Genomic DNA, 21,459 nt, shown 5'->3' with positions numbered 1-21,459 from the left:
TACTCACACCAGCAGTTTACTAAAGAGTACCCACAGAAAATGCACAAGACTCTAAGCAGAGACATGAGATAGATTTCTATGTTTAACAACAGATTAAATTAAAAGCTACTGCTGCCAGAAGCCTGACATAATTACTTTGTAGTATTACCTACCAGCTCAGAAATGTCAAAGGGTGGTTAAGATGAAGAACCCTCATCTGAGTTCTCAAATACAATCTTTGAATATAAGGTGGTTTCTTCTGTTTACTGAAGTTTGTCGGGGCCATTTTATTTTTCCAGCAATAAATATTAATCAGCAGTCTATCTTCTTGATAGAAGATTTAATTAAGATTTCATTTAGTTTTTGAAAGGTGTCAACTGGTCATCAACCTCTGGCACACGGGGAGACTAAGTTTGCACTGAAGAACTCTCCTTCCCTACAGCTTGAGAGCTAAAATCTTCTTGTCAATACAATTAAAAAGGTACAAAAGCTTAAATCTCTCCTGCAAATGCTTCTGCTGGTTATGCTAGCTGATCAGGTCCTTGGGGCTAATTACAAGGCTAGGTTTCTTAGAGGAGGAGCAAACATCCTAGTCCTGTGTGCTACTCAGAGTGGAAAAGGATGTGTCCAAAGAACTGGCAGCTTGAGGAGCCTCAGAAACTGGATGTCTAGATGTATCAAGGGAGGATTTTACTCTCATTCTCATACTTATCCTTCTGGAGAGCATGTTAGATTTGCAGCCTTTCTCAATCAAGGTGATATTGCTGATGTTGCAATCAAGCACCATGCCCCAGCTGCAGCCCCATAGGAGGACAATCTCACATTCACAGCTTTCCATCACCTACGGTGAAGAGTTTGTTCCCTTCCCAATTGGGCCAATATAACACTGCATTTAAAAGCTCTCTGAAGATATACCTGTGAAGTGTTTGTCCTCACAGGGAAAAAAAAGTCATCTTTTAGTTTGTTTGAAATATGGATTATTTCATATCTGGTTGCAAGTGCACCACAGACATCTGAATTACTACCCTGCACATGGAAGAGGCAATCTCTGATGGAGCAGAGAAAGACAATGTGAGCAGATGAGGACAGGGACCCCAATCAACTACAAGAGCTGTTGCTGCAATCATCTTCCTTCAGTTCCTCCAGGCTGAAGGAAGCCCATGATGCTTGGAATAGTAGTTTATGGAAGTGAAGACAGGCATTAGTCTTGAGAAGATTAGATTGAACTGGGCCAAGGTGGGCGAAGTGCCTTAATGATGCCTTTTCAGGTGACTACAGTCAGTGTCAACTCAATGGAAAACAGCTTCTAAAAGAAGACAATTTTCTCAAAGCTATCATATTAAATACAAACACATTCTGTCCTTACATACAAATATATAACCACGTATACATACTTTTAGAACAGGAGCTTTATGAAACAACCAAGTGAACTGAAGCATTTGAAAACTGCTACCATTTATAAGTTCCAGGCAGACTTCTTGGTTTTACTCAATTACATTAGCCACCACACATTTATCTATAAAGCATTCTTCTTTATTTAAGTTAAACAATTTTTCAAGGATGGTTTCCATCTATAAAATGAACAAAGTACAAGCTCTGTACAGCAGACTTTTCAAACCAACTGAAAAAACAGTTTCCAAACTATGTTTTGAAAATCTGCAAAACAAACAATATCACCATTCTTGCTCTGAAGACAATAAGAAAAGTTCTCAGAAGACTCCATCACAATTTGCTTCAAGGGCTCTTAATTTATCTTTCAAATGGGCAATTTTCTTAAACATTAAAAACCCCTAAAATCACAGTACGTAACTTTGGCACACTGTCATGTAAACATAACAAAAGGATACCACTTCTTGTCTGTTCTCTCAAAGAAAAGTAATGCTGTCTTTAGCGTACAGCTCCTATATTAAGACCCCTATGCACAGCATCCAGGGGGAATTAGCGAAAATATTCCTACTTTAATATAACACCAGTTGACACTAAAGACTTAAAAGGTGGAATAAGGATTTTGTACTTTCAGTTCTGCCTCAGAGTTAAAAGGCAGGCCAATATTCAGAGTTGCAACTACCGATTTCAGTTAGCACTGTTTACTATGATCAAAGTTGCAAGTGGAAATACATCCATGGCAGAAGTTGTGTTTTTTCTTCTAAATTCTGTTTTTCAAAACCTTCAACAACTGACTTGCTGCTGAGCCCATATATCAGCATTTATTCTCCAGAATATTAAGAAATCTACTGCTATGTTTATGAATCATGTTCCTCAAGTTCTCACCTAGGTTAAAAGACTACAGATAGGGAGGGACAAAGCTGAAAACTAGTTTATCCACTGCATGGCCTCTAAAACAGGCTAGATCTGGGGAAAGTAGACTGTGAAGCAAAAAAAAAAGTATTAATTATCTCTATTAAAGAGTCAGATGATGGATGGGAGAAGCTGTGTTTAATTTCCCCATCCAAAAGGTATGCAGGTACTTGCAGGTCATAACTTCAGAGATGAGACACCAGATATTTGTGGGCATGCTGACTGACAAAGTCACTTTGCCCATAAGAGTACCACTTCTACACCTAGTGTATAGATGCAGCCAAAGGAAACTGAAAAATCAGGAACTATCCTACCTCCAGAAACAAAGAAAGAAGGGAACTGTATCAGCGTTATACAGTACAGCAAATGGTTTTCATCTCCTTATGATCAACCCTTACATTTTCCCCCGCTGAGATCCGTATCTTACCAAACCCACTTCCTCGCATGTCTGCACTCTTATATTTCTTTTTTTTTTTTTTTTGGTTGATGCTCTGTCACTTATTAGTGCTGGAACTAGTTACTCACTTTTTTCATTTTAAAAGCTAAATGAAGCACTTGCTTTTAATAAAAATAGTACATAGTCTATGCAGATATAAGAAAGGACAGATCAAAGTTGAGGTTAACTTTGACAGTATTATTTTAATATAAAAATGACATGGATTGAAGCTGTAAAAATGCATGGGTTTATGGTTAAAAACACCATAGAGGATCTGCTGGTATCCAGACTGATTCCCAGAACCAAGCCTGAATACTTTCAAAAGCCTCGTTTAATGAAAAAACAAGGGGGGGGGGGGGGGAGGGAATACCGCAGTAGTAGGCCTATAAATTAAGCAAGTACAATTCAGAGAGATTACTTAGCTGCTCATCCTTGCAAATTAAAATTCAGACCTCGTGCTGTCAACAATGACATTATTATTCCATCTTAGAATTCAAAAGGGGAGCTTGAGACAGATTTTTTTCTGATTAAGGCCCAGAATAAAATTGTGCTGAACCCACATGGCTGCATCTGTGAAAGATCTGGACTGTTCATACAATTTTGTAACAAAGGAAGTATTTTTAAGAACATAATATTACAGAAATGATGAACACAAATATCAAGTACAAGATTAACAATATCCAGAGCACATGTAATGTATCTCCAAGTAGGAATAAACAATCCGAGCAATCATCTGTGCAGATGCGTGGGCTTATTCTGCTATTTTCTTTCTCCTCCTGAGTTTCATGATCTCCAGTGAGGGCAAAGCATTAAGAAGTAGATCCAGTTTGCAAAGCAAAAGCATCCAGTGTTAGCACGGACATCATACTCAGCTGCACAAAATCCACACCTTGAGTTTTCACTCTCCTAGCATTCCGATCCAATTTCTGGCTATACATACGTCAATGAATTCGTTGATAATTATAGGGTGATGAAAATTGATATAAATCATTGGGAGCTGACAATATATATATATTTTTATATATTTATATTTAGAGTCCATCATAGAAAAGTCCATATTCAAATTACCAAGTACACACAGGAAAAAAACCCTTCAAAATGACACTTCTGTTTCTGGAAACAACAAACGATGATTTCTATGCAAATGGAAGTTTCAAATGACCTTCTCCTAGTAATTTTCCCACCCTCCCTCCCACACCCTGTTCCCCACAGGTGGTTGGTTGGTTCTTTTTTTTGAGATCCTTTTTTCTATCATACATCAGTTGTTCCTAGAGTTAATTATCTGCTGTGCAAGTACATAACTGAAGACAGAAAGGAACTGTTAAAGTCTTCACACCAAGAAGGAACTGTGCTGCAGCCATGTTCAGTGAAATCTTTGCAGTGCTCCAAGTCCACCAATTCTCTGGTGTCTGCTTCAGCACTCTCCTACTTTCAGATAAAGATGGAATACTGAGGTATATAAGTTCCGTGGAAAGTTTTAAGAAATACATCAGTAATTCAATCAAAACTTTGCCCAATGTCTATGAATTGAAACAGCATTTTGCTTGTAAGTTCTTCTACTGCTGCAGATTAAGTGTGAATTTCCACTGTTGTGACAAGGAAGGACTGCAGATCTCAACGGTGAGACCACCATTTTTGGCATTTCGGCTGTCTAGACAGAGGTTGCTGCCAACGTGCCTCAGTTTAGAGTTGCTTTCAATTTGTTCCCATTTCTGCAAGAGAAAATAAAGTTACTGAGCTGTAAATGCAGGAAGAGGATGGGCTCTACATCCTGTCCTTTAGTCTTCACATGTTTCCCTGGCTTGTACTTGGGAGAGCTCTGAATACTGCAATTATAGTACATGGTTTAGACAATCCTTGAATAAGGGTATATAAATTATGGCAAGTCTTGCCAAAGCAACTATTCATTCAGCTAATGCACTGAATTAGATACAGAATACACCAAGTCATTTTCCTTTACTTCAGCACTTCTCAAATATACTGTCACACTATGTTCAGTTTTGCAAAACCTTTGGCTTGACAAAGAAAATAAAGAGTCTCAAATACCACAATATCACCACTACTACTGTTTTGAATGTAAAAAATTAAGAAGCACAATCACCAAAGGCAACCTTAGAGAAATCTAGAAATCAGTCAGATGCCCTTCAATTATATAGCAGCACAAACTGTTTGTCTGTCACAAGCTCTGTTGCCCAAGGCAATGCCACGGATAGAGTAAATCCCAACTATTGGATGTTAAAAAAAGATTTTTCCATTAGAACTTATTGTATTCTGCCTTTAAAGCAGACCTTTATAAACTTTCTTTATAAGTGTTGCTTTCTTAGTTTCTTTATCTGAAAAGCGACAAGAATATTCTTTCTTCATCAAGGAATCAACATTTCAGTGATCCGTTTGCAAATATTGGGATACAGGAGCAAAGAAGGTGGCAGAAGATCAAAACTGATGACTTTGCAGAAACAGATGAAGTGTTACATGACAAGATAAAAAGGATAGTATGTCTTTGCAAATGTGATTTTCCTCAGGCATGGGAAATAAATGAAATAATGCTGCATTAATAACAGTGCACCGAGGGAATCTAGTGATGCTGCAAACAGGTCACTGCTGACAAGAAAGGAAAGCTAAACCACTCTCCTGAGACAGACTACATTGTCTTCAAACTTCACTCAAGAAGGCCTTTCAAAATTACATCATGAAATAAGTATTTTATTTCAGAAAATGAACATGATAGTTGTAGTGGATTTACATAGCAAGGTTTGGGTGGCAGATGGCCTGCTGCTGGAGTGGCCTTTGTGAGAACTGCGGCCTGTGGAGAGGCCCCTGGAGGAGCAGGCTGTCCCCCTGCAGCCCATGGGTCCCACATGGAGCAGATCTCCACGCTGCAGCCCATGGAGGAGCCCCCGGTGGAGCAGGTGGATGTGGCCTGGAGGAGGCTGCAGCCCATGGAGAGCCCCCGCAGGAGCAGGCCCTGGGCCAGAGCTGCAGCCCGTGGAGAGGAGCCCCCGCACGAGCAGGGGGTCTGGGGGGAGCTGCCACCCACCCGTGGGGGACCCGTGCTGGAGCGGTTTGCTCCTGGGGGATGGACCCCGTGGGACGGAGCCGTGTGGGAGCAGTTCTTGAAGAACTGCTGCATGTGGGCAGCCCACACAGGCTCAGTTCCAGAAGGAAGGTATCCCGTGGGAGGGACAGAGAGTGACCATGAAGGAGCAGCAGAGACGAAGTGTTAGGGACTAACACAGCCCCCATTGCCCATTCTCCTACACTGCTTGGGGGGAGGACATGGAAGAGGGTGGATAGGGGCAAGGTGTTTTTAGTTTGCTTTCAGTTTCTCACTGTTCCAGTCCACTAGTGATAGGAAATAAATTAATCTCCCTATGCTGAGTCTGTTTTGCCTGTGACAATAATTACTGAATGATCTCCCTGTCCTTAGCTCAGCTCAAGCCCTTTCCTTTGTATTTTCCCCTCCTCAAACAAAAAAGGGGAGAAGTGAGAGAGTCGTCGTGGTGGATTTCAGCACCTAGTAGGGTAAAACTACCACAATAGTAGAAGACTGTCATACATCAGTGCTGCTGGGTGAAACCTCTCTGTATGGCCAATTGAGATAACAGCTGTATATGACAGTAAGATTGTTACTGGCTTATAAAAAGGAAAGGTCAATATACAAGATTATTCCTGCTGTTCTGCCCCAACGTCACGTTTTACATACAAAAACAACAGTGAGACACAACAAAGAGTGTAACGGTTAGAAGAAAATACAATTACCAGTGCATTTTCTTGTACTCTCATTCACAACCCTTGTTTTCCCACTGTTTGCACAGTGTATCCATGCCATACTAACCTGTCTGCTGTCATTTTCCCTACAGCCCTGAAGTTTTATTAGTGAACCAGGTGCTCTGTCCACAACAGTAAGGCACAAATCCATATGTTTCACTGACTTGTCCTTTGTTAAGGCCCATTCCTAAAAAAAAAAAAAAAAAAAGAAAGAAAAATTAAAAATCATCATATACAATCACATTACTAACACGTGCACAGGGTGCACCTGCTATTTCTGCAACCACAGCACACATTAAACTTCTATGAATGGCTCAGTATGAACATTAGAACGGTTCTTTGTTTCCCACAGAGCGGGAGATGAAAAAACTGCTTTTCAGACAGTAATTGTTCCAGTATCCCCAGACCAACCCTGGGCTGGGCTAGCTGACTACTCCCTCTACTGGCTTTACAGGAAGTTACACAGGACCTTGAGTTGAAAGAGACGCCTTTTCTTTTAAGGCAAGTTATCCATCCAGCTGTATTTTCTGTGTATATTCTATATACATATTTTGTGTGGATAAATACAGAAATTTTACACACAAAAAATAATCACTTGGGCTGCCATATCACTGGTCACTCTATCCATAAACTAAATAATGCATGTGTGTTACTGGGGAAAACATAAGTTCCTAATATAACAGACCACCAGAAAGCAAAAGACAAGACAGTCAAACCAAAGGGTAGCAGGAGATTGACACTTCCTACCCAAAGCATGACATACAAAAGCATTTCTTTAAAATACATTTAAATATGCCATTTCTGATACAAGAAAGAAAAGCCATTCTACATGCGCTGGTGCCTCGCCTGTTCGATCTCAGTGTCCTCCTACACAGGTCCTGATCTTACCCTAGCGTTCAGACTCTCCCCATGCATCTCACCCTGAAGTTTGGTCCCCAGGACCCAGATCAGTCTCCATTTGTCTGATTGTCCTTGGAGGAAGAAAGCTGAGTTCTTCTCTCACTGAAGCCACACCAGTTATCCAACTCATGCTCATTGCTACTTAAAAAGGAAAAGTTAACTTTTCTTCAGTGACTAAAGAAGATTCAGAGTTGTGTAATACAAAATCCTAGGTAAACAGGGCCAAGTTTGACTACACTTTTGTTATTTTGCAAAGAATGAGTGTTTCAGAAAGAAATTAGATGACTAATCCCAGCCCATTTCTAAGCTTGTTTTCTGATACCATAACTCAATGTTTAGCTTGCATGATCACTTCAACTCGGTAGATTTAACAGTGATTAAATTCCTTTGAGAACAGATGCTCAGGAAACAGAGACTCCTCTCCCATGCAATTGCAAGTAATCGCCACCACAGAGGTAGCAAGTCTAGCAGCAAGTCATTAGATGGGTACCATGTAATGTAACTACTGGAATAATAACGATTATGAGAAACAAAAAGGCAGAACTCTGCATAACCCCTTACTTGTCTCAAAGCCATATACTGAAGGCTTTTCCTTCTGCTCTTCATACATAACATATTTTTTCACTATATTGAGACTGGGTGTTAGGAAAGAGTTCTTCACTGATAGGGTGGTTGAGCACTGGAACAAGCTTCCCAGGGAATTCAAGAAGCATTTGGATGATGCTCTCATTCATATGGTTTGATTGGTGGTCCTGTGTAGAGCCAAGAGTTGGACTCGATGATCCTTGGGGATCCCTCCCAGCTCGGCATATTCTGTTCTAACCTCACTTGACAGCAAAATTCCTTTTCTTCTCAGTTCCAAACAGCTTGTACAATGTCAACAAGTATCATTAATAGCCACTTTTAAGAATTTAAGGAATTAAGCAAGTATTTTTAGGGCTTATCAAGAATGAATCACAAATGCTACTGAAACAGATGCCACCCTTATAAGATTTATACTCAGTGACATTAAAATATTATCAGGGTAGTGGTAAAAACTTGGAGTTCAAGGACCCTGCAGTCAGTGAAAGTAAGAGCCTTGAAAATAATGATTTTTACATCTTCACCCTTCCATCAGCAGACTGGAAAAGCTTCAGACAAACCAGTAATCGTGCAAGAATGTAACACATTTAAAAGCCAAAGCTACAGCTTCATAGAAGTTCCAGGCTCTGCTGCTGGAGACAATGTGATGGCCCTTCATGGTATGAAATTCAGTGTACAGACACTTTCTTCCAGAGATCAGGAACTGTGACTTGCTATAGTACAGGTAAGTTTCAGCAAATTCCACTACACCAGAACAGGAAAAAAGAAATGGCAAACAGTGCATGTATGTGCTCAAGGCACAGGCTGGAAACAGGACAACTGTGTAATAACTGGACAATCAGGACATCCAAAAAACCCTGTATCATAAATTAAAAATACAAAGATGGTAGGACACCAATAACCTTGACCCTTCCCTTTGCAGCTGAGTGCATTTGCCTTTACCTTTATCTCTTTAACAAATATTTGCATGTAATTGTCAAACAATATACTAGAATTTCTTTGTCCCTTTAGAGGTGCAATTTTTAATCACTGAATTCTAACAGGCTGTTTTAGGAAAAGAATCGCTTTTCAATTAATTTAATTTTATTTTTTTTTGTGTATGTGTGTGTCATGTACAAGACAGAGCATACTCTCCACATGCTATAGTAGCTGAGTACTCTCAGTAAGAGTAGTTGCAAAACACATAGGACAGAGTTAAAGACCCTGGTTTGCTCCTCATCCCTATCCCATGCTAAGGTCACTCTGTTCATTCCTCCAATCCAGTATGAATTGTGTGTGGACATAAAAATCCTCTTTTGACCTGTTCTGCTTCCTAATCTGTTTGAATGCCTTGTCACAAGGTTCAGAGCAAGCATATATTACTTTTTAAAGGTCATCTTCACTGAAGAAGCTACACAGAATAGAGGGTCAGATTTGGAGGAGGGGAGTTTGAAAGAAGATAACTTCATACATCTATAGAGAATATACAAGATAATGAGAAACTTCCAAGATTTCTGCACCAAGGCAATTCTTGACACATCCACCCTTTCTTCTAAAAAAATAATACTGTGGTGCTTTGAAACGATGAGTGCATTTTCACAAAAACAACAGAAAAAGCCTCCCCAAATATATTCTTTAATGATATGGAAGAGAGGCATATCAAATATACGATGGCAATTCAAAGCAACATGATAAATTGCCTGAAATAATATATTTTAGGTTTCATCTGATTGTAGAGTTTTCCCCTTTTAATTTAAGTCAAAGCAAAATTCTGATACAAACACTCTTTCAATAGCGAATCTTAATTAGTAAGCCTTCTATTCTAATAGATGCTCTTGATTATAAATATGAATGTAAAATTAATAATCAGGTTGGTTCTGAAAAGTTTACTGAAAAAGTAGCACACAAAACTGTGAGCACATATGCACACATTTTGTTAATGGTGATGAAGTCACAACTGTATAATTAGATTCTTCAAAATAGTTAATCTCATTTGGTTCCTGGTTGTTTTCTGGAAGAGCTAAACAGGAATTTGAGAATTTTTCACACACCACTACCATAACGCATCACGGTAATGCATTCTGACCATTTGACTGACCTTAGGTCATATGCTTAACAATACATCTTTTCTTAAGAAATAGCTCCCCCAAATCAAATATACAAATTCATGGATAAAAACTTCCTATGAAAGTATGAAATTTCTTGGAAGGATGTTACTGGCTTCTAGTATAAAAATAAATATTAATGGAGAAAAAGGAAGTGGATAATCTGATGCAGACTGAATCAACCTCTGTGCTGAGATTCTAAACCTGAAGGCACACAAAATTAAATTTGAGAAAGAAATTATTAACAGACTGACTAAATAACAACTCTTCTGTTCATCTGGGTTTAGGTACCTATCACACAGTACCTGCTTGAGTTAGTTTCAATTTTACTTTATTTTTTTCCCCTCTTCTGAAGATCACATTTTGGGAAAAAAAAAATCAGTAGCATACAGACCTGGTTTCCCCCGGCATTATGACATTCATAAACTCCAACAACACCATCCGCAAAATGGCCCAAAGTATCAAGGCAATTGGTACCCTGCTGCAAAGCCCCAAAAGCTATATCTTGATGATCAGGTACCCTAAAATAAAACCAGAAATATCTGCTTAGATTGTTGGTTTTGGTTTTGTTTTTTGTTTTGTCTTGCTTTTAATCTGTTTTTACTTGAAGTATTTTTAAGGTGAGAGGTTAAAGATGAATGATAATTATGATTTGAAAATTTCAGTTGTCTTTTGAAGATAGAAGGCAATTATTTGATCATATAGATAAACTTTGAAGCATAGAACAGAAAACAAAAAGATTTGTATATTCATCCTTGTTTTCTCGTATAAACTCAGTATAAGTAAATTAAAGGTGACAATATCATCATTTGAGGTCACTCAAGTCTTAATTCTATCAGTTAAGATCAAACCTTGTTTGTTGCACTGTTTTTTTCAGCCACGCTGAAATCAGAAACATGAGACTCTACGTTTCTCCCAAAGTGTTCTTACTGAAGTGTTAGAAATGGTGTTGAATAAAAGTGTTTTACTGATCTCTCTTTAAACAGCTGCATAAACTGGAATTCACGTAGTCTTGAAATACCTAGACAAATGCATTCAGTACACTTGTTTGATATCAACTTATGGTCTGCCTGCCCCACAATAAAGCAAGGGCATATAAACTCCTTTTAAAACTTCACATTATTATTATTATAATCTTACTTAATAGTTCAACTCAACAGAATGAGCACAAGATAACATAGAATAAGGTAACATTACACTCCAGTAATGCTTGTTGCAGCACATTTTCCAGCAGAGCTTACAAGACATATTTCTTCTGGCAAATGAAACAAAAATAAATATCCTCTGGCACTTTTAAGAGAAAATAAAGAGTAACTTCCTTCCTCAGCATCATCCTGGTTTATGAGACCCTTTAGTATGTGTGGATCTTCACAAGTTTTACTAGGGCTGTGATAGCTGATAGTCTTGCATTCCCAGCATGTATGCCACGAGTAGTTATCTAACTTTACTGACACAGTGCCCCCAGGAGGAAAAAAAAGAAAACTATTCTTATGAGCCATGTTGCCAGTACTCAACTGACAACAGGCAAACTAGTTTAGAGACTCAGATCTGACAGACATACATAGTAGGATGTTATTGAACAAAAACCTTTTTATTCAAAGTGACAAACGTTTTCTTAGAGGATTTTTCATTAGATAGATGCATTCTAAAGCAGCAACTTTCAATTTATGTCACGTATTGTGTTAATGCTCTAAGTGTTGACTCATTTTGCAGAAAGTATTAGTGATGTTACCACTCATTTCTGTTTATGCACGTGCATAAAGGTTAGCAGTTACCCACTGACAGAGTAAGAGATGATAAAGATGACCTCCCCGCTTCTTAGAACAATGCATTTACCAACACTTGCAAAGTTTACAAGGCTTTGTTATCTAACTTGTGTTATTTGTACCATACTGAGATTCAGTCTTTTCACTCAGATAGGCATGTGCTTAGGTGAAGGCAAAGCTTTAAAAAGAAGAGAAGATGACAGAGAACATTGTGTCTTCAAGCAAACAGCCTGTGTAGGTGACTAACTCCAGGCTCAGAGAAGTTTAGTTCTTTGGACACTGTTCTCTAGAATACTGCGACTACAGCTGCAGTTGCATTTAAGTAGAAAAAGATTACCTGGGAAAAATGAATTTTTAAGAATAGAACTAACAAAACTGAAAGCAAATAAGCCTACATGATGGATTTTATTTTTTTTTTCCCACAAATAAATCAAAAAATGTATCTTTTACATCCAAGGAAGTAGAAAGAGAAACCAATGATTTCTGAGGAAGGCAAATAAAGAAGTCCATGTTATTGCAGTTTCAGATGAAACTCACCGCAACTCAGGATAAACATTTTCAAGATACCACTTGAAGGGCTTGCAGCTAAGTCTCTTTCTGAGTTCCATTCGGCTTTGAATACTAGAAGAGGAGTAAAAAAGGAACAGTTTTCAAAGTCTGGCTGTTGTATTTATATACAGTAGTGAATATAGAGGAAACTCAAGGTTCTCAGTAGAACTACATCTTAAAGAGATAACAGGAGATCCAGCACTACTTTTAACTCAAGAAGGCAGTATTTTGTGAAGAATAAATGAAGAAAAAGAAGCAGTTGTGACTTACTTGCCATAAGGTACATTTCTGGCTGAAGGCACTGCTGCATAATAAAAGTTTTTGTATTCATCCATCCATACTTCTGCTGCCCTGCGTGTATTTCTAGAGACAAGCATATGAAGTATAGGTTATATTTTTCTCCAGCTGCAATTAAACAGTTTATTCTTGTTTTGATTTTAATCCTCCCTAGTGCTACATAGTCAGCTGCCTCAAGCCAGGCAGACTGATTCCCTATTAAAGACCCACATAACAGAAAACCATTAGAAAGTCACACAACTGAAACCTACGCATTTAGAACAAGACTTGTGCCTTTTCCACACTCTTCACTGCTTCATATTTTCATCTGGAATTTAATACGTCTTGAAGATCTTTCTGTAAGCTTCAGAGAATTTGTTTGTTTTTTTTTTTTGTTTTAATAAGAATAACTTGACAGAAACCAAATTCCATGAGTGTTTACCTGGATAAGCAAGCTAATTAGAAACAGAAAATCTCAACAATTGGCAGTATTCAATAATGTGTTTTACCTTGCTGAAAACAGATATGCTAACTTTGGCAACACATTCAGTCTGCATCTCACTATTACCAGTATAGCACTCAACATTCCAAGACGACATAAGCTGTTGTGACATTTAAGGCTATGAACCAAGCAAGTCTGCTGCAGCTGAAGTAACAGAGGAGAGACAGCAATTAGAAAATACTTCTAATACTTTAAAAGTCAGAGTAATTATTACCATAAGTGCAGGGGAAAAAAATAACCAAGATTCTTTACTTCTAATGAAACATCTAAGATTTCTGTCTTTATGTAACTGGTGTCTTTAAATCTCCTTTTGGACAGCAAGATGGTAAGGCTTTTTTCCACCCCCTGGCTTCTATGTCTATGTAAAACTCATTTACTTATTTTGTTCATAATTTTATGCTTAGAAAAAGTCTTACTTGCAACACTGAAGCTTATTTTACATTTGGCAGCAAGTTCATCTTGAGCAACCAAAGTAAACGCTGTCAGCCAACAACTTCAATAGTACTCTTTCCAATTCAGAAGGCAGAAATAGCCAGGAGAAAGTCAGTAAAATTAGTAAGACCCCAAAGAAGCCAAGGTATGGAAAAACAGAGTGTAGGGTGCATTCAGCACTTACATTAGACCACAGATAATGAAACTTAGCATCATGCCATTAGAGACAGTTCTACACGGACCAGACTGGGCTCTGCAAGGTTTATTAGCTCAGATGAAGTTGCATATTAAAGCAGCTGGCCCTACAGAGCAAAGCATATATGTGCAAAGCTAAACTGATCTAGTAAATCCTGCCAGATGCAAGCTGTGTCTGCCCACACCACACAGCCAGGAAGTCATCCCCTCTCTCCTCTCGTAATACAGGACTCCCAGTCTCTCATCCAGAATCATCAATTTGTTTTGGCTGCCCAAAGGCAATGCACACTGACTAATCAGCTAAAAATAGGAAGCTTATCCAGTGCACTCCAGAACAAGTTACACTCAGTCAAGGGACAGATGATTGTATAAGCTAACAAGTCCCCAGTTGCACAACCAGCACGGATTCTGTGCACCAAGTTTCTTGGCACCAAGGTCCCACACATATCTGATAATATCTGCACCGAGATGGTATCATATTACCCTAGGTTTCTCATTCTATCACTGCTTTGTCTGTTTAAAGGAGCTTTGTTATATTAGACATATGAGACAGCTGACTGAGGAGGAAACATGACCTTTAACTATACAGCAAGTTGTCAACCCTGCTTTTAAGTGATATGCAAGTTTTCTAGGTCAATTCAAAAATAACTCCAGTGAAACAGAGAACTTTAATGGCATTGCAGCATTTCAGACATCTCAGCAGACAAAGGCAATAAACAGCCCACAGAGAAAGATAGATCTGGAAAGGGATGCAAGTTCCCAGGATGCTAGTTCGTAGGCTTTAGTTGTCCTCATCACTCGCATCCAGGTGGGACCTCTTTTTCAAGTGATTTTGAACACAAGTGACCAGAAAGCAAAACGCTACTAAAAAAAACTGTCATAGCAGCTGTCAGGACATTTGAGTGATCAAATTACAATGATTACTCGACTTCACAGCAACAAAATTTAAAAGTTTTAACCACAGTATAAAATCAGTATAAATGCAGAATCTTCAGCCACTGCTAATGTGATATATTTCTGATGCATGCTCTATCCTTGCACACATACAGCCAGACCCTTTTCTTGCTTTTCAGACGAGTTATGTTTAAGTACCTATTTAATATCACAAGAAAAGCAGCATCTTGGCAACAGACCAAAGACAGAAAAAGCTGCAGAGCAGGAAAACTGCACAACTTTATTAACCATATTATTTATTAACCTTGATCCTTGTTATGACATCAGCATTTTAAAACCTACTGTAAAACTAAAACAGTTGCTTCCTAATCCTACATAATATGGTTTAATAGGTAGATCCTTCTATCCTCCTGGCACACACTATATATAGGGGAAGTTCAGATTGGATGTTAGGGAAAGGTTCTTTACCAAAAGGGTGGTTGGGCACTGGGACAGGCTCCCTAGGGCAGTGGTCATAGCACCAAGCCTGACAAGAGTTCAAGAAGCATTTGGACAACGCTCTCAGACATATGGTCTGATTTTTTTTGGCACTCCTTTGTGGAGCCAGGAGTTGGACTCCATGAACCTTGTGGGTCCCTTCCTGCTCAGGATATTCTAGGATTCTATACTGGCAGAGATGTAACATATTAAGAGAGGATACTTCATCACTAGCTTTTGCTTTCTCACAAGTACTGTTATTCATTTTCACTGTAGCATGAAATACAGAACTCAAAGAAGAGGGGAGCAGAAAAATCCCTACTATGACTACTGGAAGAAATGAAGACTGTGACTTTATTTTAACAGACTTAAATTCATTAGTGTCATATTGCTGGCACAGCCAACATGGAAAAGAACGATTTATACCTCCAAGGTGATTGCTCAGCCAAAGGTGAAACACTATTCCAAATATATGGGCAGCTTGGAACTTAGTTCCAGACTTAAATACAACAGTGCTCTGTGCTGTTTCTTGTTAAACAGTGTTGGGGTCCCATATTCTTCAAGGATAAATAAATGATTTGCAGCTCTGAACTCATGGAACTTTGAGCTGAGACTTATACCTTCAGGCCTCTAAGCAAGGAGTCCTATACTCTAAAAGAAAATCTACACAGATGCTTCAGCTAGAACTGACTGAGCCTTGGTCAAAACATGTCATACACTCATGCAGTGCCTTAAACCATGTGACTTAAAACACTGTGAACATGAATCAGGATTACTGTTCTCATTCCACAGAAGAGCAACTGCGGAAATAGTTTGGTATTCCAGCTACTGCCATGCATTAAACCAACAGCAAAATTAACACACGTTAATTTGAGTTCTTAATACTGCAGTTTCTTAGGTCTATACAAAAAAGCATTTTAATCTTGTTACAAGAAGGGGAGATATGATATAGAATGAAGCTTTCAACAGCCTGACACAAATACCAGAATCAGTCTACACAATCATTTATATATCTCAAAATTGATTGAAAGCAAAGTTAACCATTTCCTTCTCCATATTCTTTGTCTGCCTCTACTACAAATTTCCTCTCTTTTTTTAAACGAACAAGGTTCTTCTCAGTCTGCATAGCTGCCTCAAAATCATCTGCTTCCTTTAAGAAAAAGGTCCTTAAAATGAAGTTACTGCCACCTGCTGATCATTTGAGGAAATCCAAAACGTTGCTATTTAAGTGAAGATCAGACTAAGAATTACCTTGCAAATACAGTACCACTCCCACCAGGAAATGTGTAGGGATGCTGTTTGCGGAATACATGACCAACTCTGCTGCAAGGGATGATTTCTAGACTCCCACCACATTGCCAAACTCGGAATGAGATCTCTGCGAAGAAAACATGAAACACCAACATCACAAGAGAACGTAATTTCACATTATATTATTTGCAGGAAACTTGATTGTTGCTGAGATCGGTAAGATTTTTTTGTTTGGAGAAAAACCTACGATAGAACTAAGGCATATCTGAGCATTCTACTTCATTATTCTCAAAGTTCGGAAGAAATAATTGTATTAACTTGGAAAGAAAACTGTGTCTTCTGTTATCTGAGGTTACCCAGTATTCTCCAAATTCACAAACCCTGCTGCACTTTGACAAAGATAGGCCTATGTTCTATTACTGTGTTTTACTTAGAAGTTAAGCAATAGTAGAAAGACATAACATAATTATCTTTTCTAAAATAAATCATCTAAAGATGAAACAGAACATCAGGCGAATTCAAAGCATGATAAAACAATCAATAGTTTTGAGCTGCTGACTTATATCAGATAAACACTCCCAAATGCTGGCTGTGGCAGAAGTTATAGCAAGTCAATATTGATTTGAGAAAGACTGAATGGGGAGGTGACATACATAAACCAAAGGCTATGGACTATATACTTCTAAGCCAATCTAGCAAGCTTACCTTGCTGGTGAAGACAAGGTCTAGAAATATTGTTGCATGTTTCTCAGCTTACACAATTGATAGCACAAGTTACCTCCTGCCAACAGAAAACTTGTCCTCATTCATTCCCAGTAAGCACACTGGTGCTTCCAGTAGCACTCCTTCAGTTTTGATTATTGCCCTCTTTAGCCTAACAGCTGCCACTGGTCACCAACTCCTCCCCTTAGTTTCAAGCCTCTTCATCACCACTTGACACCTTGCCACAGATTTAAAACAAACAAAAACCACACACACAAACACTAAGCAGCTCTATTTAGATGTCTACTTTTAAGACAACACTAAGTGCCATTCTTCCTCCAGAAGCCTTCCTCCCACATACACGAATAAAAAAAAACTCACAAAACCCAGCATTTCTAAAATTAAAGTAGAAAAAAACTATAGAGAACATGTCTGACCAGAGGAAAAAAAAATGGTGCTCTGATTTAAAACATTGACAAAGTAAGATGACTGCTTTTCTCCTGAACAGTCGTTGCTTTTACACGGATTGCCTCGTATTTGCTTTACCTCAAAAATAATTGCTATTGCATCAAGGCCAGCTAGGCATATTCATGAATTCTAAACAATCAACATAGTCCCATCTGTAGACAGATAATCTTGCAAAAATATTAATAGGCAACAACATTGTCTTTGGCAATAACTTATGACCTTGATTTTCAAGCTGAATTAACATGGAACAATAGGCAAAATGAATTTTAGAAGCAACTGAACATGACATTCTTGTTGTACATTTTTCACAGCACTTGATCTTCTCTTATTTTGAGCTTAGAACAACAAAAATAAAGAATTACAACAAATGATCAATGTTTCTATTAAACAAGTTAATAACAGAAGTGCTTTTATATTTCTACCAGAATAAACTACACAGAGAAGACTTCAGACTTTCCCCTATCCAGCTCAAATTTGATCCCACTGTGCTGAAATTGTGAAAGCAGAGAAGTAATAATTTTCTTATATCACTCTGAAGCATAATTTATGGAGTTTTATAATTCCTGGAGTTTTGCTTGAAAGTTCAGACAGTGATCAGTCTAATGTGAGAGTTTGTTACATGCAGTGAGGCTGGGATGTTGCTTAGTGTAAGATAACAGCAAAATCTGACCAAAGACAAACACTTTTGCATTAGACTAACAAATGCAGGCTAAATGCTCAGAAATCTAGTATTAAGCTTCATTAAGTATTGGGAAGTATATCCCTCTCAAGTGAAGGGAGATTCTGGATAAAAATAAAGGTCAACGCAATATACTTAAAGGCCTTTTTTTTTTTTTTTAAATGATTACTTTTGAACATTTAAACGAACACATCACTAACATCTTCATTAATGATCTGATCGTGACCCAGATGTAGGTGCTGAAAAACTATTCCAGATGTAGTTTAGAAATGCCTTGTGTATTAATTTTTTTTCATTATTCATAGCTTCCTCTACTGTGTATGTTAATGCTTTGTCATTTGATTAGTTCTCCTTCCATAAATGCGCAGAACATAGACCTATAACTCAACACAACACTGAACAAACCTTGATCCGTCTTATACAACAAGCATATGTAATCAGTCAAATTTGGAAACAATGTGAAAACACACCATCTCTTCATGATAAAAACAATCATTTGGCTAATTTATGAATTGGACTGTAGGCAAAATACTGGAAGCCCATCTTGGAATTGGTAAAGTTGAACCCACACTAACATGAAAAAGAGATCTTAAGTGCTTTGTACATGCCTGAAGGAAAAATGCTAAGTTTTACAAAGTATAAATATGTTTAAACTCATTTTGCAAGTCCACCTAGCAGATCACCTGCATGTAGCATCTAGAGGCCGATCGAGAGATATTCTGGAGAATGAAGAGGCCATACAAGTGGGCATATTAGATACTAAACTGCACATCACAGATTTCCACTATCTGGCATATGTAATTTCTTGCTAATTAAATAATACACCATGCAATTTTTACACACCTTCTGTTAATCTTGCAGCTATGAACAATTAGCTGTCTCCTGTCTGACTTTGCTTTTTCAAGCAGCAGAGAAAAGGCACCCCAAAGTCTCCATCTCCTTCCTCCCATGGTAGAAGAAGGGGGAACAGAATGCAGCAGAAGCAAACAGCTTTTTGCATGCAGACTTTCCACCTAGAGTAACGAGCTGTTGCTTGTGCCTTTTACTGCTATCATGTCCTCAATTATCAAAGCATACAAGCAGCTGTTAAATTTTCAGGAAAAACTCAGTCACTCAAGTACATGTTTACAGCTAATCAAATATTTAAGTGCTTTAGTGGCAAAAGAGGTTCTCAGAGAATGCAAGTATTGCTGTAGTAAGCTTATCCAATGACTTTCCAGGATGTTTTAAAAAGCAAAGAACAGTTACAATGTTCTAACTCCTACAACTTAGTCACATGCAGCCAAAATGGGGGTGGGGAATAGAAATAGAAAGTAATTGTTCAGAATGTGCAAATATTTGAGTACTGCCCAGGAAGGTCAGACAGCAGACCATAAGGATGTTATCTTCCAGCCTTCAAGTTCTTTACGCAAGTTCAAGGAATTTTAGGATTTTGTAGATTGCACATGCAATAGAGAAGTTTTAATCCTTAGAACTGGTCCTAAAACACACTTATTTAACTTGTCTGAGATGCATCTCTACCTCGAAAATAGAATGACATACTGCAAGTCTTGAGAAGCTGCAGAGTTTGGCTCCTCGTAAATCACTTTTAATACAAGTATACCAGTCTTAGCTGAAAAAAGTCATTCCACAATACTGCTACGCAAAAAGCCAGAGAACCCTACTAATGCTAAATCTAACCACAATGTCAAAGAAGCAATGCTTGATGTGCAAGTTCTCTTGGCCCCTCCTCCTTCTTCCCCTAAATCCTACTCACTCTAACATGTGAAAACAAGGAATTACAGCAAAAATGCTTTCTCAATCATAATTATTTTGTTGGGCTAAAATACAGGTATAAAACACGAAGGTTAGATGCCAAGCAATATAGTAGGATCAATGATAAATAATAGACCATTCTTTGGTTAGCTAAGTTTTGATTGATTTCTAAAAGTGTATGTAAGTACATTAAACCCATGATCTCCTACATTCTGCTTGTCATTAAGTTTCAGCATCTTAAATATCAAAAAGTTGTCAGCATTTAAATACCATTTTTTAATCTAAAACATTAGAAAATGATACGACTTTCAAAACAAGATATCATTTTTGGAATTAATTTCCTATCTACATCCTGAAGGTTGTTTTTTGCATGCCAACTTTCATTCTTTTTTTTTTTTTTATTGTGCAGTGAGCAAATACTTGCATTTCCTCATACGTAATTTACAATTCCTACCTGTTTTAAGTCTTTTGCTGATGTAAACCTTTTGGGTTTTGCCAGTAATGCACCTGAAGTTTTAACTCTGTTTCTTAATCCTCTCCACACAAAACCACAAACACTATGAATCCATGACAGTAAAGACAAAAGTTGAAAGGTGCTTTCTTTCAAAAGTGATCCACTGGTAAGTGATATACTTACCTAAGTTTTCTCCACCCCAAACATCCATCATCATGTCATACTTTCCTAGTTCTTCAAAATAGGATTTATCCATCACAAACAACCCGCCAGCTATCATGGGTGTCCTAAACAGACAAGAAAAATTAAATACTTATAGAACCATGAACTGGGAGGTATCTATTTGCATCTCAAGTTTAATACATCCTTGAAAAAAAACTATAATGTTTTCAAAGGCAACTATGTTTACATCTATCACTTCAAAGTTTGTCTGCATACCATCATACAACATTTCTACAACAGGTACAGAACTACGACCACCATTCAGCTTCTGAGTCAATTTCCAAATTTCCATTTGGCTCCCAAGATGTCTATTTAAAGACTGGGAATATGTGCCAACAATAAAGTATTGAAACTGATGCTATATTTCAAGCTGTCAAAACGTATACAATTTAAACACAAAATGATACATTTGATATCTGGTTTTTGTTAAAGTAAAATAATCTAACAGTCGGTGGTCTTTTTTGTTTGTTGGTATTGTTTTTTAATAATCAATTTATTTGAGAGTCTCAGAAGGCTACACAAATATGAATGACGTTTCCATATTCCTGAAAGCTATGGAAAAGATTCCTTTTTAGACTGAGAAAATGAGTTCTAGCTTTGTTTAATCACCAACTACTTGGTCCTGAATCCATTTCTATTTTTAAATCTATGTCAAGTCTAATTGTAAATATATGGTTGCTATATCTCATTGCACGTCATTTAAAGTAAAATGACACAGACGAGGAAGTTGACTTAATATTTTTTTCTTTCTTATGGGAAAACAAAGGATGCAAATTCTACACTACAGACA

The 21,459-nt window shown here is 37.8% G+C and overlaps 1 protein-coding gene across 1 annotated transcript in view; it reads right to left on the bottom strand.

The window, feature by feature from the left end:
• Positions 1–3,937: 3,937 nt before the first annotated feature.
• GALNT2 (polypeptide N-acetylgalactosaminyltransferase 2) overlaps positions 3,938–21,459 on the bottom strand; it is an 89,953-nt gene continuing 72,431 nt past the window's right edge. Inside the window, exons 10-16 of the mRNA XM_084513134.1 lie at positions 20,631–20,734; positions 16,390–16,516; positions 12,633–12,725; positions 12,351–12,434; positions 10,442–10,568; positions 6,549–6,668; positions 3,938–4,425 (exon numbers count right to left, since the gene is read on the bottom strand). Of these exons, the coding sequence (XP_084369260.1) occupies positions 4,270–4,425; positions 6,549–6,668; positions 10,442–10,568; positions 12,351–12,434; positions 12,633–12,725; positions 16,390–16,516; positions 20,631–20,734 (811 nt within the window). The 3' untranslated portion in view covers positions 3,938–4,269. The remainder of the gene's footprint in view (positions 4,426–6,548; positions 6,669–10,441; positions 10,569–12,350; positions 12,435–12,632; positions 12,726–16,389; positions 16,517–20,630; positions 20,735–21,459) is intronic.

The sequence above is a fragment of the Aythya ferina genome (genome assembly GCF_964211825.1).
Source record: "Aythya ferina genome assembly, chromosome: 3".
NCBI classification, from domain to species: domain Eukaryota; kingdom Metazoa; phylum Chordata; class Aves; order Anseriformes; family Anatidae; genus Aythya; species Aythya ferina.
This window is presented reverse-complemented; position numbering and strand designations above follow the sequence as displayed.